Below are 14,643 nucleotides of genomic sequence, written 5' to 3' on the forward strand. Positions count from 1 at the left end.
TCCTCTGTGATGCGCCCACATGAGGCAATTGTACAGGGTTTTTATGGATTTCTGACTGCTGTATATGCTTAGCGTTCAAGGCTCTAGCATATAATTAGGAGGTAATTCATCATTGAACTGTAAAAAAAATGTTGCCCTTAATTTAATGTCATTCTAGTGTGAAATCCTTTTTTGCCCAGGTAGCTCTAGTGTCATTTCTGATTCGGATCTAATTTTCTCCACATCACCATCTGTGTGTAGATTTCCTCCTGACTATTTATATCACCTTGTCTCAGTCATCTCTTAGTTGTGTCCTATTAAAGTATATTTTATCTTGCGTAATAAATTAAATACAATGAAGACAGGATACAATCGTGTTCAGTAGAGTTAAATTGGAAGAAAATGGTCAGAAATTGAGTAAAAAAGGGAGGTATTATCTACACTTGTCCAATAAGTATAGTCCTATATCTTGTTTTCAGCTATGATGTGCCTTAATAAACACAACCCAGTTTACATGGTCCTCAGGTGAGGTGTGTTGCTGTAGTCCTTGCTCTCTGCTCACCTGTACCCGCTGAGGGTGTCCATGCAGGTGCCTCCATTGAAGCAGGGGTTTGTGGGGTAGGAGGAACAGGCCTGGTGGACACGGTCTCTGGCGGTGCAGCCACACACGGCTGAGGAAGTCACTGTCACAGACACCAGGGCCATGTTGCCAGCATCCACCAGGGTGGGTGTGTCACTGACGCTGAGGTATGTTGAGCAACCCCCACCCGCCCTGCAGTCTGTGTACACACACTCATCCACCTGTACCTGGGACACATTCACCCGCAGCAGAGACTGCAGCTAAGGAAAGAGAGAGAAAGAAAACGAGAGAGAGGGAGAGAAGGAAGGAAGGAGTGTGATGAGGCAAGCTGATACTCCTTGCACATAGACATACTTACATTCAAATAACCAAGGGTGAAAAATGGCAGATTTATTTTCAATAAATGACTGAGTTCTGAGAAAAACAGAGAAAAGAGGGTAGGAGATGGAATGAGTGAGGGATGGAGGGAAGAAGCGGATGCTAAGATACAGACTGGAGTATGTTCCGGGATTCATTTGATGGCATTGAGAAGTTTATTTAACTAGGCAATTCAGTTAAGAACAAATTCTTATTTACAATGATGGCCTACTCCGGCCAAACCCGGACGACGCTGGGCCAATTATGCGCCACATAATTATAATTATCAGCCGGTGACTGCTTTGATAAAGGTTAAATAAATAAAAATCGTGCATTGACGACGTCGTCTCCACAGTGATCGTACGTACATGTCCCAAACAGAAGCCATTACAGGCAACATCCACACTGAGCTAAAGGCTTGAGCTGACGCTTTCAAGGAGTGGGACACTAATCTAATACGCGAGACACTAATACGCCCTCCAACGAACCATCAAGCAGCCAAAGCATCAATACAGGACTAAAATCAAATCCTACTACACCGGCTCTGATGCTCGTCGGATGTGGCAGGGCTTGCAAATTATCACAAATTACAACGTGAAACCCAGGTGCGAGCTGCCCAGCGACGCAAGTCTACCAGACGAGCTAAATGCCTTCTATGCTCACTTCGAGGCTAGCAACACTGAACCATTTGTGAGAGCACCAGCTGTTCTGGACAACTGTGTGATCATGCTCTCTGTAGCCGCTGCAAGACCTTTAAACAGGTTAACATTCACAAGGCCGCACGTTCAGAAGCATTACCAGAACGCGTACTCAGAACGCTGACCAGCTGTCAAGTGTCTTCACTGACATTTTCAACCTCTCCTTGACCCATTCTGTAATACCTACATGTTTCAAGTAGACCACCATCCCTGTGCCCAAGAACGTCAAGGTAACCTGTCTAAATGACCATTGCCCCGTAGCACTCATGTCTGTAGCCATGAAATTATTTGAAAGGCTGGTCATGGCTCACATCAACACCATCATCCCAGACACCCTGGACCCACTCCAATTTATCCACCACCCCAACCACAGAAGACGCAATCTCTGCTGCAGTCCACACTGCCCTTTCCCACCTGGAGAAAAGGAACACCAAAGTGACAATGCTGTTCATTGACTACAGCTCAGCATTCAACACCATAGTGCCCATTCAAGCTCATCACTAAGCTCAGGACCGCCATGCTGACCCTCAACACCATTCAGGGGTGCATGCTTAGTCCCATCCTGTATTCCCTGTTCACCCACGACTGTGTGGCCGCTCATGACTCCAACACCATCATAATGTTTGCCGACAACACAACGGTGGTAGGCCTGATTACCGACGACGAGACAGCCTATAGGGAGGAGGTCAGCGACCTGGCAGTGTGATTCCAGGACAACAACCTCTCGCTCAACGTCAGCAAGACAAAGGAGCTGATCGTGGACTACAGGAAACGGAAGACCGAGCACAGCCTCATTCACATCGACAGGGCTGTAGTGGAGCAGGTCAAGAGCTTCAAGTTCCTCTGTGTCCACATCAGTAAGGAATTATCATGGTCCAAACACACCAACACAGTCGTGAAGAGGGCACGACAACGCCTCTTCCCCTCAGGAGGCTGAAAAGATTTGGCATGGGCCCTCATCCTCAAAAAGTTATAGATCTGCACCATTGAGAGCATCTTGACTGGCTGCATCCCCGCTTGGTATGGCAACTGCCTGGCATCCGACCCTCTTTTTATTTACACTTTTATTTTACTATTTTGCACCAGCTCAATGCACACTCACTGGACTCTACCCACACACTCACACATAATACACTAACACTCCAACACACACATATATACTGTAGACTACCTATGACTACACAGGCTCACACACATATTGACGCCGCACACACATACACACACTTACACATAGACACACTTTCACACTCTTCATATACACTGCTGCTACTCTGTTTATTATTTATCCTGATTGCCTAGTCACCCCTACCTACATGTACATATTACCTAACTACCTCTGCACATTGACTCAATATGGGCACTCCTTGTATATAGTCTCGTTATTTTTTCCATTGTGTTACTGTTTCCTTTTGTGATTTTTAGCAAATTTGTATTATTTTTTTACATTTGACATTTTGCCTGGATTAGTGCCTGGATTAGGATCTGCGCCACTTCCTCTGTGAGGTAGGGTCGCACTCCACAGATGTTGTAGAGGAGTGGTATTCAAAGTCGTGGAACTGCAGTGGGGTCGCAAAACATAAAAAATGTAATATATAAATCAGAGTACAGATTATTGCATGGGACAATATATAAACATTTTATTTATTTTTAACCTTTATTTAGCTAGACAAGTCAGTTAAGAACAAATTCTTATTTACAATGACGGTCTACCGGGGAACAGTGGGTTACTGCCTTGTTCAGGGGCAGAACGACAGATTTTTACCTCGTCAGCTCGGGGATTCGATCCAGCAACCTTTCAATGTAAAAATCAAAAGTTACAGATTTTAAGGTTGTGACATTAGATTTGTGGTGTGGTAGGGTTGCAAGAAATTCTTGGTGAAAAAATGTAGACCTCAGAAATTCTGTCGAAAAAAAATTGGGTCCCTGCTGAAAACGATTGAATACCATTGTTGTAGAGCATGAACCTGCAGGAGCGAGTCACTGCTTTGATGTTTGCAGAGAACAACAGGGTGTTTCCAGGGTCACACCAAGGTTCTTTGTACTTTGGGAGGGGGACACTGTGGAGTTCTCAACTGTGATGGAGATGTCTTGGAGCGGCCAGGCCTTCCCTGGGGAGGAAGGGCAGCTCTGTCTTGTCTAGGTTGAGCTTGAGGTGCTAGGCCCGAGATATCTGCTAAGCACACAGAGATGCGTGTCACGACCAGAGTGTCAGAGGGGGTTGAGTGTCATCCACATAGCAATGATAGGAGAGACCATGTGTGGATATGACGGAGCCTAGTGACCTGATGCATTGAAAGATGAGGAGATGGCCTAGAACCGAGCCCTAGGGGACACCAGTAGTGAGTGTTGTGAAAACACAGATCCTCTCCACGTCGCTTGGTACAGTAAGAGCGACCTGCCAGGTAGGATGCAATCCAAGAGCGTGCAGAGCCTGAGACGCCCAGCCCTGAGAGGGTGAAGAGGAGAATCTGATGGTTCACTGTGTCAAAGGCAGTGGATAGATCTAGGAGGATGTGAACAGAGGAGAGAGAGTCAGCTTTGGCTGTGCAGAGAGCTTCTGTGGCATAGACAAGAGCAGTCTCGGTTGAGTGACCTGTCTTGAATCCTGACTACTTAGGGTCAAGAATATTGTTTTGAGAGAGATAGTGAGGGGGTTGGTCAGAGACAGCACACTCAAGTGTTTTGGAAAGAAAAGAAAGAAGGGATACTGGTCTGTAGTTTTCAAGTGTTGGTTTCTTGAGGAGGGGTGTGACTCAGGTCCGTTTGAGGTCAGAGGGGGCACAAACAGTGGTCAGGGATGAGTTGATGAGAGTAGTGAGGAATGGGAGAAGGTCTCCAGAGAAGGGAAGAGGGGATTGGGTCGAGCGGGCAGGTTGTCGGGCGGCTGGACCTCCACTAGTTGCAGGATTTCATCTGGAGAGAGAGGGGAGAGAGAGGTCAAGGAGTAGGGTAGTTCTGTTTGAGTGGGACCAGTGGATTTAAAAGGTTGAGTGAATGAGGAGCGGATGTCGTCAACCTTCTTTTCAAAGTGGTTGACAATGTTGTCTGCAGAGCGGGAGGAGGAGGGGGGATTAAGGAGGGAGGAGAAGGTGGGTTAGAAGCTGAAGTTTGAGATTTAGAGTGATTGAAAGTGGCTTTAGCAGCGTATACAGAAGAAGAGAAGGTAGAGAGGAGAGAGTAAAAGGATGATAGGTCATCCAGACGTTTAGTTTTCCTCCATTTTCGCTCAGCTGCCTGCAGCCCTGTTCTGTATGTTCGCAATGAGTCCCTCATCCACGGAGCAGGAGGGGAGGGCCAAGCTGGCTGGGAGGAAAGGGGACGGTGTGAGTCATAGGATGCGGAAAGGGAGGAGAGTAGGGTCGAAGAGGCAGAATCAGGAGACAGGAGGGAGAGATGATAGGATAGAAGAGGAGAGAGTCGTGGGAGAGAGAGAGCGAAGATTGCGACGACGCATGACCATCTGGGTAGGGGCTGAGTGGCTAGGGTTGGAGGAGAGGTCGACAGAAAAAGAAACAAGGTAGTGATCAGAGACCTGGATGGGGGGGTTGTTGGGAAAGGGTTCGTAAGTAAGCATTTCACGGTAAAGTCTACACCTGTTGTATTCGGCGCACGTGACAAATGACATTTCATTTGCTTTGATTTAAAAGATAGAGGGAAGGAGTTGGGGAGAGATAGACGAAGACGGAGGAAGCAGGTATGAACACACAAGGGGGAGAGTTGGTGTGAACAACATGAATGAAAAAGATATGAATGCACACTGCACCTCTTGGCTGATAAAGAAATGATCTCAAGAACGCCAAGCTCTGCAATGCACCTAGAGATGTATGAGCTAAGATCTCTATCTTCAAGAAGGGAAAACTTTGAGGCGTACCTTATTTTTATGCACCGCAAGGTATCCATGTAGTTTCTCTGGGCGAAGGTAGCTGTCGCTGTGCACAGAGAAGCGCACGTCCAGCGCCTTCAGTCCTACGTCTGTCAGGCTGAATACGTTGATGGCGCCTGATCTGACGGACAGGCGTTCAGACAGGAAGCCCCTGAACACATCCTGTCGGCTCGTCTTGTCCACCTGGGACTCAATAAAATCCCTGGCAGTGATGCCTGCAGAAGGGAGAAATACAAACAAACACACACAAAACACACACACAGAAAGAGAGAGACACACATACACACGTTCACTACTCACTGACAGGCGGAGTGGATCAAAGTTATCTCAGTCTTGGTTCTATTATCAAATGTAATCTCCAACATTCCTCTAGATTGACATACGCTGGCCACACGTCAGTTCACTCACCCATTAGGTGAAACTATTTTACTTACTGTTATTGAATTATTTCCAGCGAGACCTGACTCTTTGGCTCCGGTATAAACCATTTGACGGCCTCACTATTAAATACATTTAGAGGTCAAAGCATTAGCTATGCGTCTCTTCTAATAATATCGGAGAGGGTGGAAAAAGTCATCTTTAATCTATACAAAGAGAAAATTATTCCCTAGTATGCCTAATAGCCTTGTAGTCTATTCATACAATGGATTTTCAAATGTCAAGGACTAACCTGGCAGTTTGAAATTGACCTTTACAATTGGGATATGCCCAGAGAGAGCCACAAGACTAAGACATTAAACCGCATTTATTTTGTGAAAAAGGCACCACATGTTTGACACACACTGCTACTTGAAGTCATAGGGACTATTGGTTGTTTAGATTTGTGGTAAAGTACATGCCTTACAGCTTGTAAGGGAGATGGTGAGACCCACATTCAACGTAAAATGCTTTGATCTTTAGGAAAAGCTTAAAAATCTACCTGGATCCATTGGGTTTGCTAGCTCACAGTGGAGCCTCAGGAGGACCAGTTACAGATTCCGAGACTTTATAACTCATTTCTTCTTCTTTCTCCTGTTTAAATTCACTGAGCAGATGCTGATTCCACCTTAATTCATTTGACAACCTCATAATCATCCACTTAATGTCTGAGTTTATTCAATCATAATAACAATAACTTGGCAGCTATTGTCTTTCTCAAACCAAACACATTTCTTGCAAGCTACACTCTATATCTCTCCAACAAAGGAACGAAAGAAAGTTTAAAAAACAGATGCTTGGTGTGGGTGGAAAGACAAGTGACAGAGAGCGAGAGAAAGGAAAACAAATGGAAAAAGTAACTCGTGTTGACAGGCTCAGACTCCAGAGCTCGTATCAACATAAACTTTGTTAGTTCATCTTCTCCTATAGAGCAATCCTGCTGTGGAGTAACAGCAGCAGTAGTAGCATCAATGTAGTTGCTGAACTGTGAGTGGGTCATGACTTGACTAGGGCCTGAAGATTTTACTAATCCCGTGACCTGACTGGAGAAACTTTTGGCCCAAACGTTCTCCTGTCAAGTCACGTACTGTAGTCGTAAAAAAAACAACTAGTGACCGTAGGCTCTGTCTGAAAACTTCACTAGCTGCCAAATTCTTACTTCTTCTGTTCTTGTTTCCTGAATTCCTCTCCAAGCTCATTGGATGAGGAGGTCCAGAGGGAGACCTTGAGTCCTGTCCTCCAATGCGCTTTGAGAGGAATTGAGGAAACAATAAGGATAGAGGAAACAAGGATTTGACAGCTAGTCATTTTTTCAGACACAGCCTTTATCATGAGGGCCCTGTGTTTTGGCTAATCAAGTCACATGACCTGGATTTTAACCATTATTGTAAGCCTTTTCCCAGAAATTTGAATTAGACCAAAAATGAATGAAATTGTCTGAGGATGGTGCTATGACGTAAAAGAAAAGGGGGACAGTTTAATGAAAAAGCTTTAAATAAAGGTTAAACCTTGCCATGATTAACCAAAACACAAGGCCCTATCATAGACTGTAGATTAGAACGACACTGTCACGCTGCTGTAACCTACCTGTGAGACGCAGGGAGGCTGACAAATGGATTGCCTTGTCCTCCAGCTCCCGCACGTGAACTGTGACCCCCGACACCACGTCCGGCCACACACCATCCGACACGCCCACTCTGAGATAGTAGCTGCCCGCTAGGGTATTCTGTCTGATGGCCAGGTCACCTGTACTCTTGTCTAAGGTGAAATACCTGTTGGTAGGGCAAGAACGTTGTGGAAAACTTGAATGACTGGGTAGTATTCATTAGGGCATGCAATGGAAAACCTCAAAAAAGATATATAAATAAGGAAATAAGTATCTATTATTGGACAAGACCAAGTAGTTGCTCCTTGTTCAAGTCCATATGAATAAAACAGGAATGTGTAAAAAATGCATTTGGGATTTTTCTTTTACTCCCTGACTGCGTTAGATGCTAAATTGTAAACAATCGCGGAGAAAACATTCTTGATCCTTTTCCCCCCACAATTCCACCAGTTGACAGGATACAAATGCATCCTCTGATTGCTCTGAATATGATTGCAATGTTCAGCATAGTAGCAATCACTGTTGATTTATATTTCTTCATCATTTCAACACATAGGGAACGTTCTTTGGGGGTCGAGGCCATCGGATCAGATGTACATGTTGAATAAGCACGGTGTTGATTTTATATGATATCCTCCAATCCCTTCCATCTCTATTTGTATCCCTCATATGTTAACTGTTTAACTGATTAACTGTCCTGTACATAGAGAGCTCCTGTAACATGTTGTCAACGGTCTGTTCTTACTTATGACTCACTCTCATTATGGACAAACATAACACCTACTTCATTCCTCTTGCGTCTAAGGTGTAGGTCTTGTTGTCCCAATCATCGGGATCAGGGGCATAGACCTTGCCCAGCGAAGTAGTCTGCATCTTTCCTGTACAACGCACACAAAGACATTGATTTTGTCTGAAAACAAACCCAACGTGATAGAGGCCCCATGTCGCTTATCTTTAGCCCTTTTCTTATTTGCTGTTCTGTGATTCTGCTGTTTCTGTTCTTCCTATTCTGTTCATGAGTGTGAAGTCCCACTGTCTGGGTTGAATAGACTCCCAGTTCTTGAGCTGCGAGGAGCGCTGAGGGCTTAAGGAAGTCAGGGCTATCTCAGTATGGATTATGTTGTTATCGAGTCCCAGCGCCAGGGTACTGCAGCTGGGTAAACAATGGGAGCCTGTATGAATGTATGTGTCATGTTGCTGCAGTGTTTCATACAATTACTGAAAACTAAACTGAAACAGCCAGGTCCATGATCAGAATGTTAATTGGCCTAACAATCCCCCCCGAGGAACACCACAGATCTCGTAATGTTCAGGTCAACATTAGGGCCAGATACAATTAGTAGAGTGGAGAGTGGGTGGGGGGTAGAATGTTGTTAAACCTGAAGGAACGATTTGCAATCAAGAATCATGAAATGCTGAAAAGAAATTGTAATATTAGCCGCAGGTGTTTCAATTACGCATTCAGACAACACAGAATAGGGACGCGGTATCATTTCCTACCTTAGTCAACTCTTAGTCCGCATCCTCCCTGCTGTGCAAACTTGGGTAAAATCCTGGGCCCATATTCACAAAGCATCTCAAAGTTGGAGTGCTAACATTGGATACATTTGACCTTTTAAATCATAATGAATAAAAGGGGGAATACAAATCTGACCATAAATCAGCACTCCTATCAGACACTCATACTGTCAGACACCCCTTCTCTCAGACACTCCTTCTCTCAGACTCCTACACTCAGACACTCCTACTCTCAGACACTCCTTCTCTCAGACTCCTACACTCAGACACTCATACTGTCAGACACTCCTTCTCTCAGACACTCCTACTCTCAGACACTCCTTCTCTCAGACTCCTACTCTCAGACACTCATACTGTCAGACACTCCTTCTCTCAGACTCCTACTCTCAGACACTCCTTCTCTCAGACACTCATACTGTCAGACACTCCTTCTCTCAGACTCCTACTCTCAGACACTCCTACTCTCAGACACTCCTTCTCTCAGACACTCATACTCTCAGACACTCATACACTCAGACACTCCTTCTCTCAGACTCCTACTCTCAGACACCCCTTCTCTCAGACACTCCTTCTCTCAGACTCCTACACTCAGACACTCCTACTCTCAGACTCCTACTCTCAGACACTCCTTCTCTCAGACTCCTACACTCAGACACTCATACTGTCAGACACTCCTTCTCTCAGACTCCTACTCTCAGACACTCCTACTCTCAGACACTCCTTCTCTCAGACTCCTACTCTCAGACACTCATACTGTCAGACACTCCTTCTCTCAGACTCCTACTCTCAGACACTCATACTGTCAGACACTCCTTCTCTCAGACTCCTACTCTCAGACACTCCTTCTCTCAGACACTCATACTGTCAGACACTCCTTCTCTCAGACTCCTACTCTCAGACACTCCTACTCTCAGACACTCCTTCTCTCAGACACTCATACTCTCAGACACTCATACTCTCAGACACTCCTTCTCTCAGACTCCTACACTCAGACACTCCTACTCTCAGACACCCCTTCTCTCAGACACTCCTTCTCTCAGACTCCTACACTCAGACACTCATACTGTCAGACACTCCTTCTCTCAGACTCCTACTCTCAGACACTCCTACTCTCAGACACTCCTTCTCTCAGACACTCATACTCTCAGACACTCATACTCTCAGACACTCCTTCTCTCAGACTCCTACACTCAGACACTCCTACTCTCAGACACCCCTTCTCTCAGACACTCCTTCTCTCAGACTCCTACACTCAGACACTCATACTGTCAGACACTCCTTCTCTCAGACTCCTACTCTCAGACACTCCTACTCTCAGACACTCCTTCTCTCAGACTCCTACTCTCAGACACTCCTTCTTTCAGACACTCCTACGCTCAGACACCCCTACTCCTAGACACTCCTACTCTCAGACACTCCTACTCTCAGACACTCATACTGTCAGACACTCCTACTCTCAGACTACTTCTCTCAGACTCCTACTCTCAGACACTCCTTCTTTCAGACACTCCTACGCTCAGACACTCCTACTCCTAGACACTCCTACTCCTAAACACTCCTACTCCTAGACACTCCTACTCTCAGACACTCCTACTATCAGACACTCATATTGTCAGACACTCCTACTCTCAGACTCCTACTCTCAGACACTCCTACTCCCAGGCACTCATACTGTCAAACACTCATACTGTCAGACACTCATACTGTCAGACTCCTACTCTCAGACACTCCTACTTTCAGACACTCCTTCTCTCAGACTCCTACTCTCAGACACTCCTACTTTCAGACACTCCTTCTCTCAGACACTCCTACTATCAGACACTCCTCTCAGACACTCCTACTCTGACTCCTACGCTCAGACTCCTACTCTCAGACTCCTACGCTCAGACACTCCTACTCCCAGACACTCCTACTCTCAGACACTCCTACTCTCAGACACTCCTACTCCTAGACGCTCATACTCTCAAACACACCTAGACACTCCTACTCTCAGACACTCCTACTCCTAGACACTCCTACTCTCAGACACTCCTACTCTTAGACCTCGGACACTACTACTCTCAGACCTCAGACACTCCTACTCTCAGACCTCAGACACTCCTACTCTCAGACCTCAGACACTCCTACTCTCAGACACTCCTTCTCTCAGACACTCCTAGACACTCCTACTCTCAGACAATCCTTCTCTCAGACACTCCTAGACACTCCTACTCTCAGACACTCCTTCTCTCAGACACTCCTACTCGCAGACACTCCTACTCTCAGATACTCCTTCTCTCAGACACTCCTAGACACTCCTACTCTCAGACACTCCTAGACACTCTTACTCTCAGACACTCCTACTCTCAGACCTCAGACACTCCTACTCTCAGACACTCCTTCTCTCGGACACTCCTAGACACTCCTACTCTCAGACACTCCTACTCCTAGACACTCCTAGACACCCCTACTCTCAGACACTCCTAGACACTCCTACTCCTAGACACTCCTACTCTCAGACACTCCTACTCTCAGGCACTCCTACTCTCAGGCACTCCTACTCTCAGGCACTCCTACTCTCAGACACGCCCACACACTTCTACTCCTAGACACTCCTTCTCTCAGACACTCCTACTCTCAGACACTCCTACTCTCAGACACTCCTACTCCTAGACACTCCTACTCCTAGACACTCCTACTCCCAGACACTCCTACTCCCAGACACTCCTACTCTCAGACACTCCTACTCCTAGACACTCCTACTCCTAGACACTCCTACTCCCAGACACACCTACTCTCAGACACTCCAAACCTCAGACACTCCTACTCTCAGACACTCCTACTCTTAGGCATCTCATGAATACCAAAAGTTGACTGAAAGTTGTCTGACACTTGTCTTAAAGTGAGGAACTCACCCCTCCGGCTGTGGACGTAAATCTCCTTCTCTCCCTCCTGGTGGGCGTTGTCGTTCTGGTCGCCCACGGTGACGGTGAGTGTGTTGGTGACCGTCATTGGCGGACGACCGCTGTCTGTCATGACCACAGGCAGGAAGAACTCCCTCTGCCGCTCGCGGTCGAAGCGGTGCAGTGCTGTAAGCGTTGCCGTGCCGTCGCCATGGTCTTGCAGGTGGAAGTCAGTGGCGTAGAGGCGAGGGAGGGAGAGGGAGAAGGGAGGCCCGTTCTCAGGGGAGTCCCGGTCGATAACATGGAGCAGGGTGGAGGTTTGGTTGAGCCACACCACCTGTGGAGCAGGGCTGTTCTCCCAGAGGACAGGGTTATAGGTCACCTCCAGCTCTGGCCCATTGTCATTTACATCCAGCAGGCTCAGCTGGACCGTGGTGCTACCCGTCAAGGCTGGACTACCCCGGTCTGTCGCTAGGACAACCAGCTGGTACTCTGCCACGATTTCTCTGTCCAGCGGCCGGGTCACGGTCATGACGCCGTTTCCGTCCACTGTAAAATGACCATACGGGTCTGACTCTGGGGAGATGCTATAGATTATTTCCCCATTCAGGTCAGAGTCTGAGTCGCTGGCCATCACCTGGGTGATGCTGGTTCCCACTGCAACATCCTCTGGCAGAGGGGCAAGGGAGTAGGAGGTGGGGGCGAACAGTGGGGCATGGTCATTCTCGTCCACCACCTGGATGATGCAGTGGATGAGGCTGGAGAAGTCGGAGTCCTCCACACGAATGGTGAGGTTGAATTGTTGCTCGCCGGGCCTCTCGTAATCCAGCCTCTTCCTCAGCCTCAGAGTTCCAGACTGCTCTGCTTTGTGGCTCACCATGTAGAACCTCTCCCCCTGGTCCCCTGCCACCACACTGAAGCCCAGCAGGCCGTGAGGCCCTGAGTCTGGGTCCACAGCGTCCAGCTTCAGCACGGTTGAGTCTGGAGGGCTGCTCTCAGACACACGAGCCCCGCACCACTCGTCTTTGAACCGGGGGGTATGGTCGTTCAGGTCCGTGATGATGATAGTGGCGGTAGCCGTGCCCATCCTACCCTCTCCATCCTTGGCTTCAACCACCAGTTGGTGCCGCTCTGCCACCTCCCTGTCCAACCCACCGGTTGCCACTGAGATGGTGCCTGTACTGGCGTCAACGGTGAAGAAGTCGGCGTCGCCCGCGTCATGCGCGTTCTCCAGGATACGGTAGGAGAGGATGGCGTTCTGACCCACCGCCGTGTCATCAAGGTCCGTCGCCGTCATCTCCATGACAAAGGTACCTGGGGGCGAGTTCTCGGCCACGTTGCCGTGACAGCTGTCGGGCACGCAGACGAAGGAAGGTGCGTTGTCATTGATGTCCCACACGTTGATGATTACGTCAGTGAAGCCGGTGAGCCCCTCCCCTTCCTCGTCTGTGGCCAGGACCACAAAGCGCCACACTGCCCGCTCCTCGCGGTCCAGTGTCTTCTGGGCGTACATTTTCCCTGTGATCTCGTCGATCACAAACTTAGACTGCGATCCCTGACCATGAAGAGAGTAGCGCACGGCGACTTGGTCTGCATCCTTGTCTGGGTCTGTGGCAGTCACCTGGAAAGACACACAAAACTCATCAACATGTGTGTGTGTGTGTGTGTGTGTGTGTGTGTGTGCCTGTCTTTATAAGCATAAATCCCATCAATCTATCTTCTCAGCCATTGGTTATGAAGTAGAAAGTAGACTAGTTATACAGAAGCATACATACAGAAGCATGGATTTGATATTTATGCTTGATAAAGATTATTCTGGGTACCTGACTGTTTGTGCATTCAAAATGAACCCCTGCCTTGTCAAACAACAAAACTATGTCTTGACTCAAGCAGAAACAGACAGGCACTCAGGCTAGAGACAGAAATATCTTGTAGAGTGATATCCATTGTAGTCAGCTACATCTAGCACATGTACAGTATTACATACAGAAGCATACATTTACATTGGTTGTGTGAGCCTCGGTACCTGACTGCACAAGCTGAAACAGACTGGCACCCAGGTTAGAGAAAGAACTCTGAGACACACACCTGAAGCACAAAGACCGGCGAGCCGTCTAGCTCCTCGGTCACTGAGCCGTAGTACTCATTCATAGAGAAGACTGGAGCCTCGTCGTTCTTGTTGACCACGTTGACCACCACAGCAGCATAGTCCTCCCACTTCCCGTCCGATGCCAGCACCAGCAGCTTGTACCTCTTCTGCAGCTCGTAGTCCAGAGGCTGGGCGATGAAGATGGTTCCCACTTCAGGCTCCATGTCAAACACCCCTCCGGTGTTGCCCGATGTGATCTGGTAACGCAGCTTGGCGTTGGCACCTGTGGTGGGACCAGGGAGTGAAGAAATTGACATTCTGGAGGGTGACGTTCTAGATGCTGTTCTTAGAGTTAGGGCAAGTCTGAAATTACACCCTATTCCCTGCATAGTGCTCTAAAGTGCACTATATAGGAAATAGGGTGCCATTTTGGACAAAAATAAGTAAGTAGCTTTGGCAAGAGCCTATCTCCTTTTTCTGTAGCGTGAGGCAGCTTGATGTACTGTACAAGTACACCCCCTGGACAGGACGCTAGTCTAATTCAGGGCCTTTTTGGACATACCTCATTGTTAGCTAGCATTATGTGCCAGACTGTTCCTGCATTCAACAAGTTGCTGTTATTGTTACCTTGTTT

At 47.5% G+C, this 14,643-nt stretch overlaps 1 protein-coding gene across 1 annotated transcript in view; it reads right to left on the bottom strand.

The window, feature by feature from the left end:
• LOC106573283 (neural-cadherin) overlaps positions 1–14,643 on the bottom strand; it is a 100,536-nt gene that overhangs the window by 27,498 nt on the left and 58,395 nt on the right. Inside the window, exons 17-22 of the mRNA XM_045697139.1 lie at positions 14,009–14,292; positions 11,933–13,541; positions 8,305–8,398; positions 7,502–7,686; positions 5,486–5,712; positions 542–819 (exon numbers count right to left, since the gene is read on the bottom strand). Coding sequence (XP_045553095.1) covers positions 542–819; positions 5,486–5,712; positions 7,502–7,686; positions 8,305–8,398; positions 11,933–13,541; positions 14,009–14,292 — 2,677 coding nt within the window. The remainder of the gene's footprint in view (positions 1–541; positions 820–5,485; positions 5,713–7,501; positions 7,687–8,304; positions 8,399–11,932; positions 13,542–14,008; positions 14,293–14,643) is intronic.

This window comes from Salmo salar, chromosome ssa16, assembly GCF_905237065.1.
Source record: "Salmo salar chromosome ssa16, Ssal_v3.1, whole genome shotgun sequence".
In the NCBI taxonomy this organism is placed as follows: Eukaryota; Metazoa; Chordata; class Actinopteri; order Salmoniformes; family Salmonidae; genus Salmo; species Salmo salar.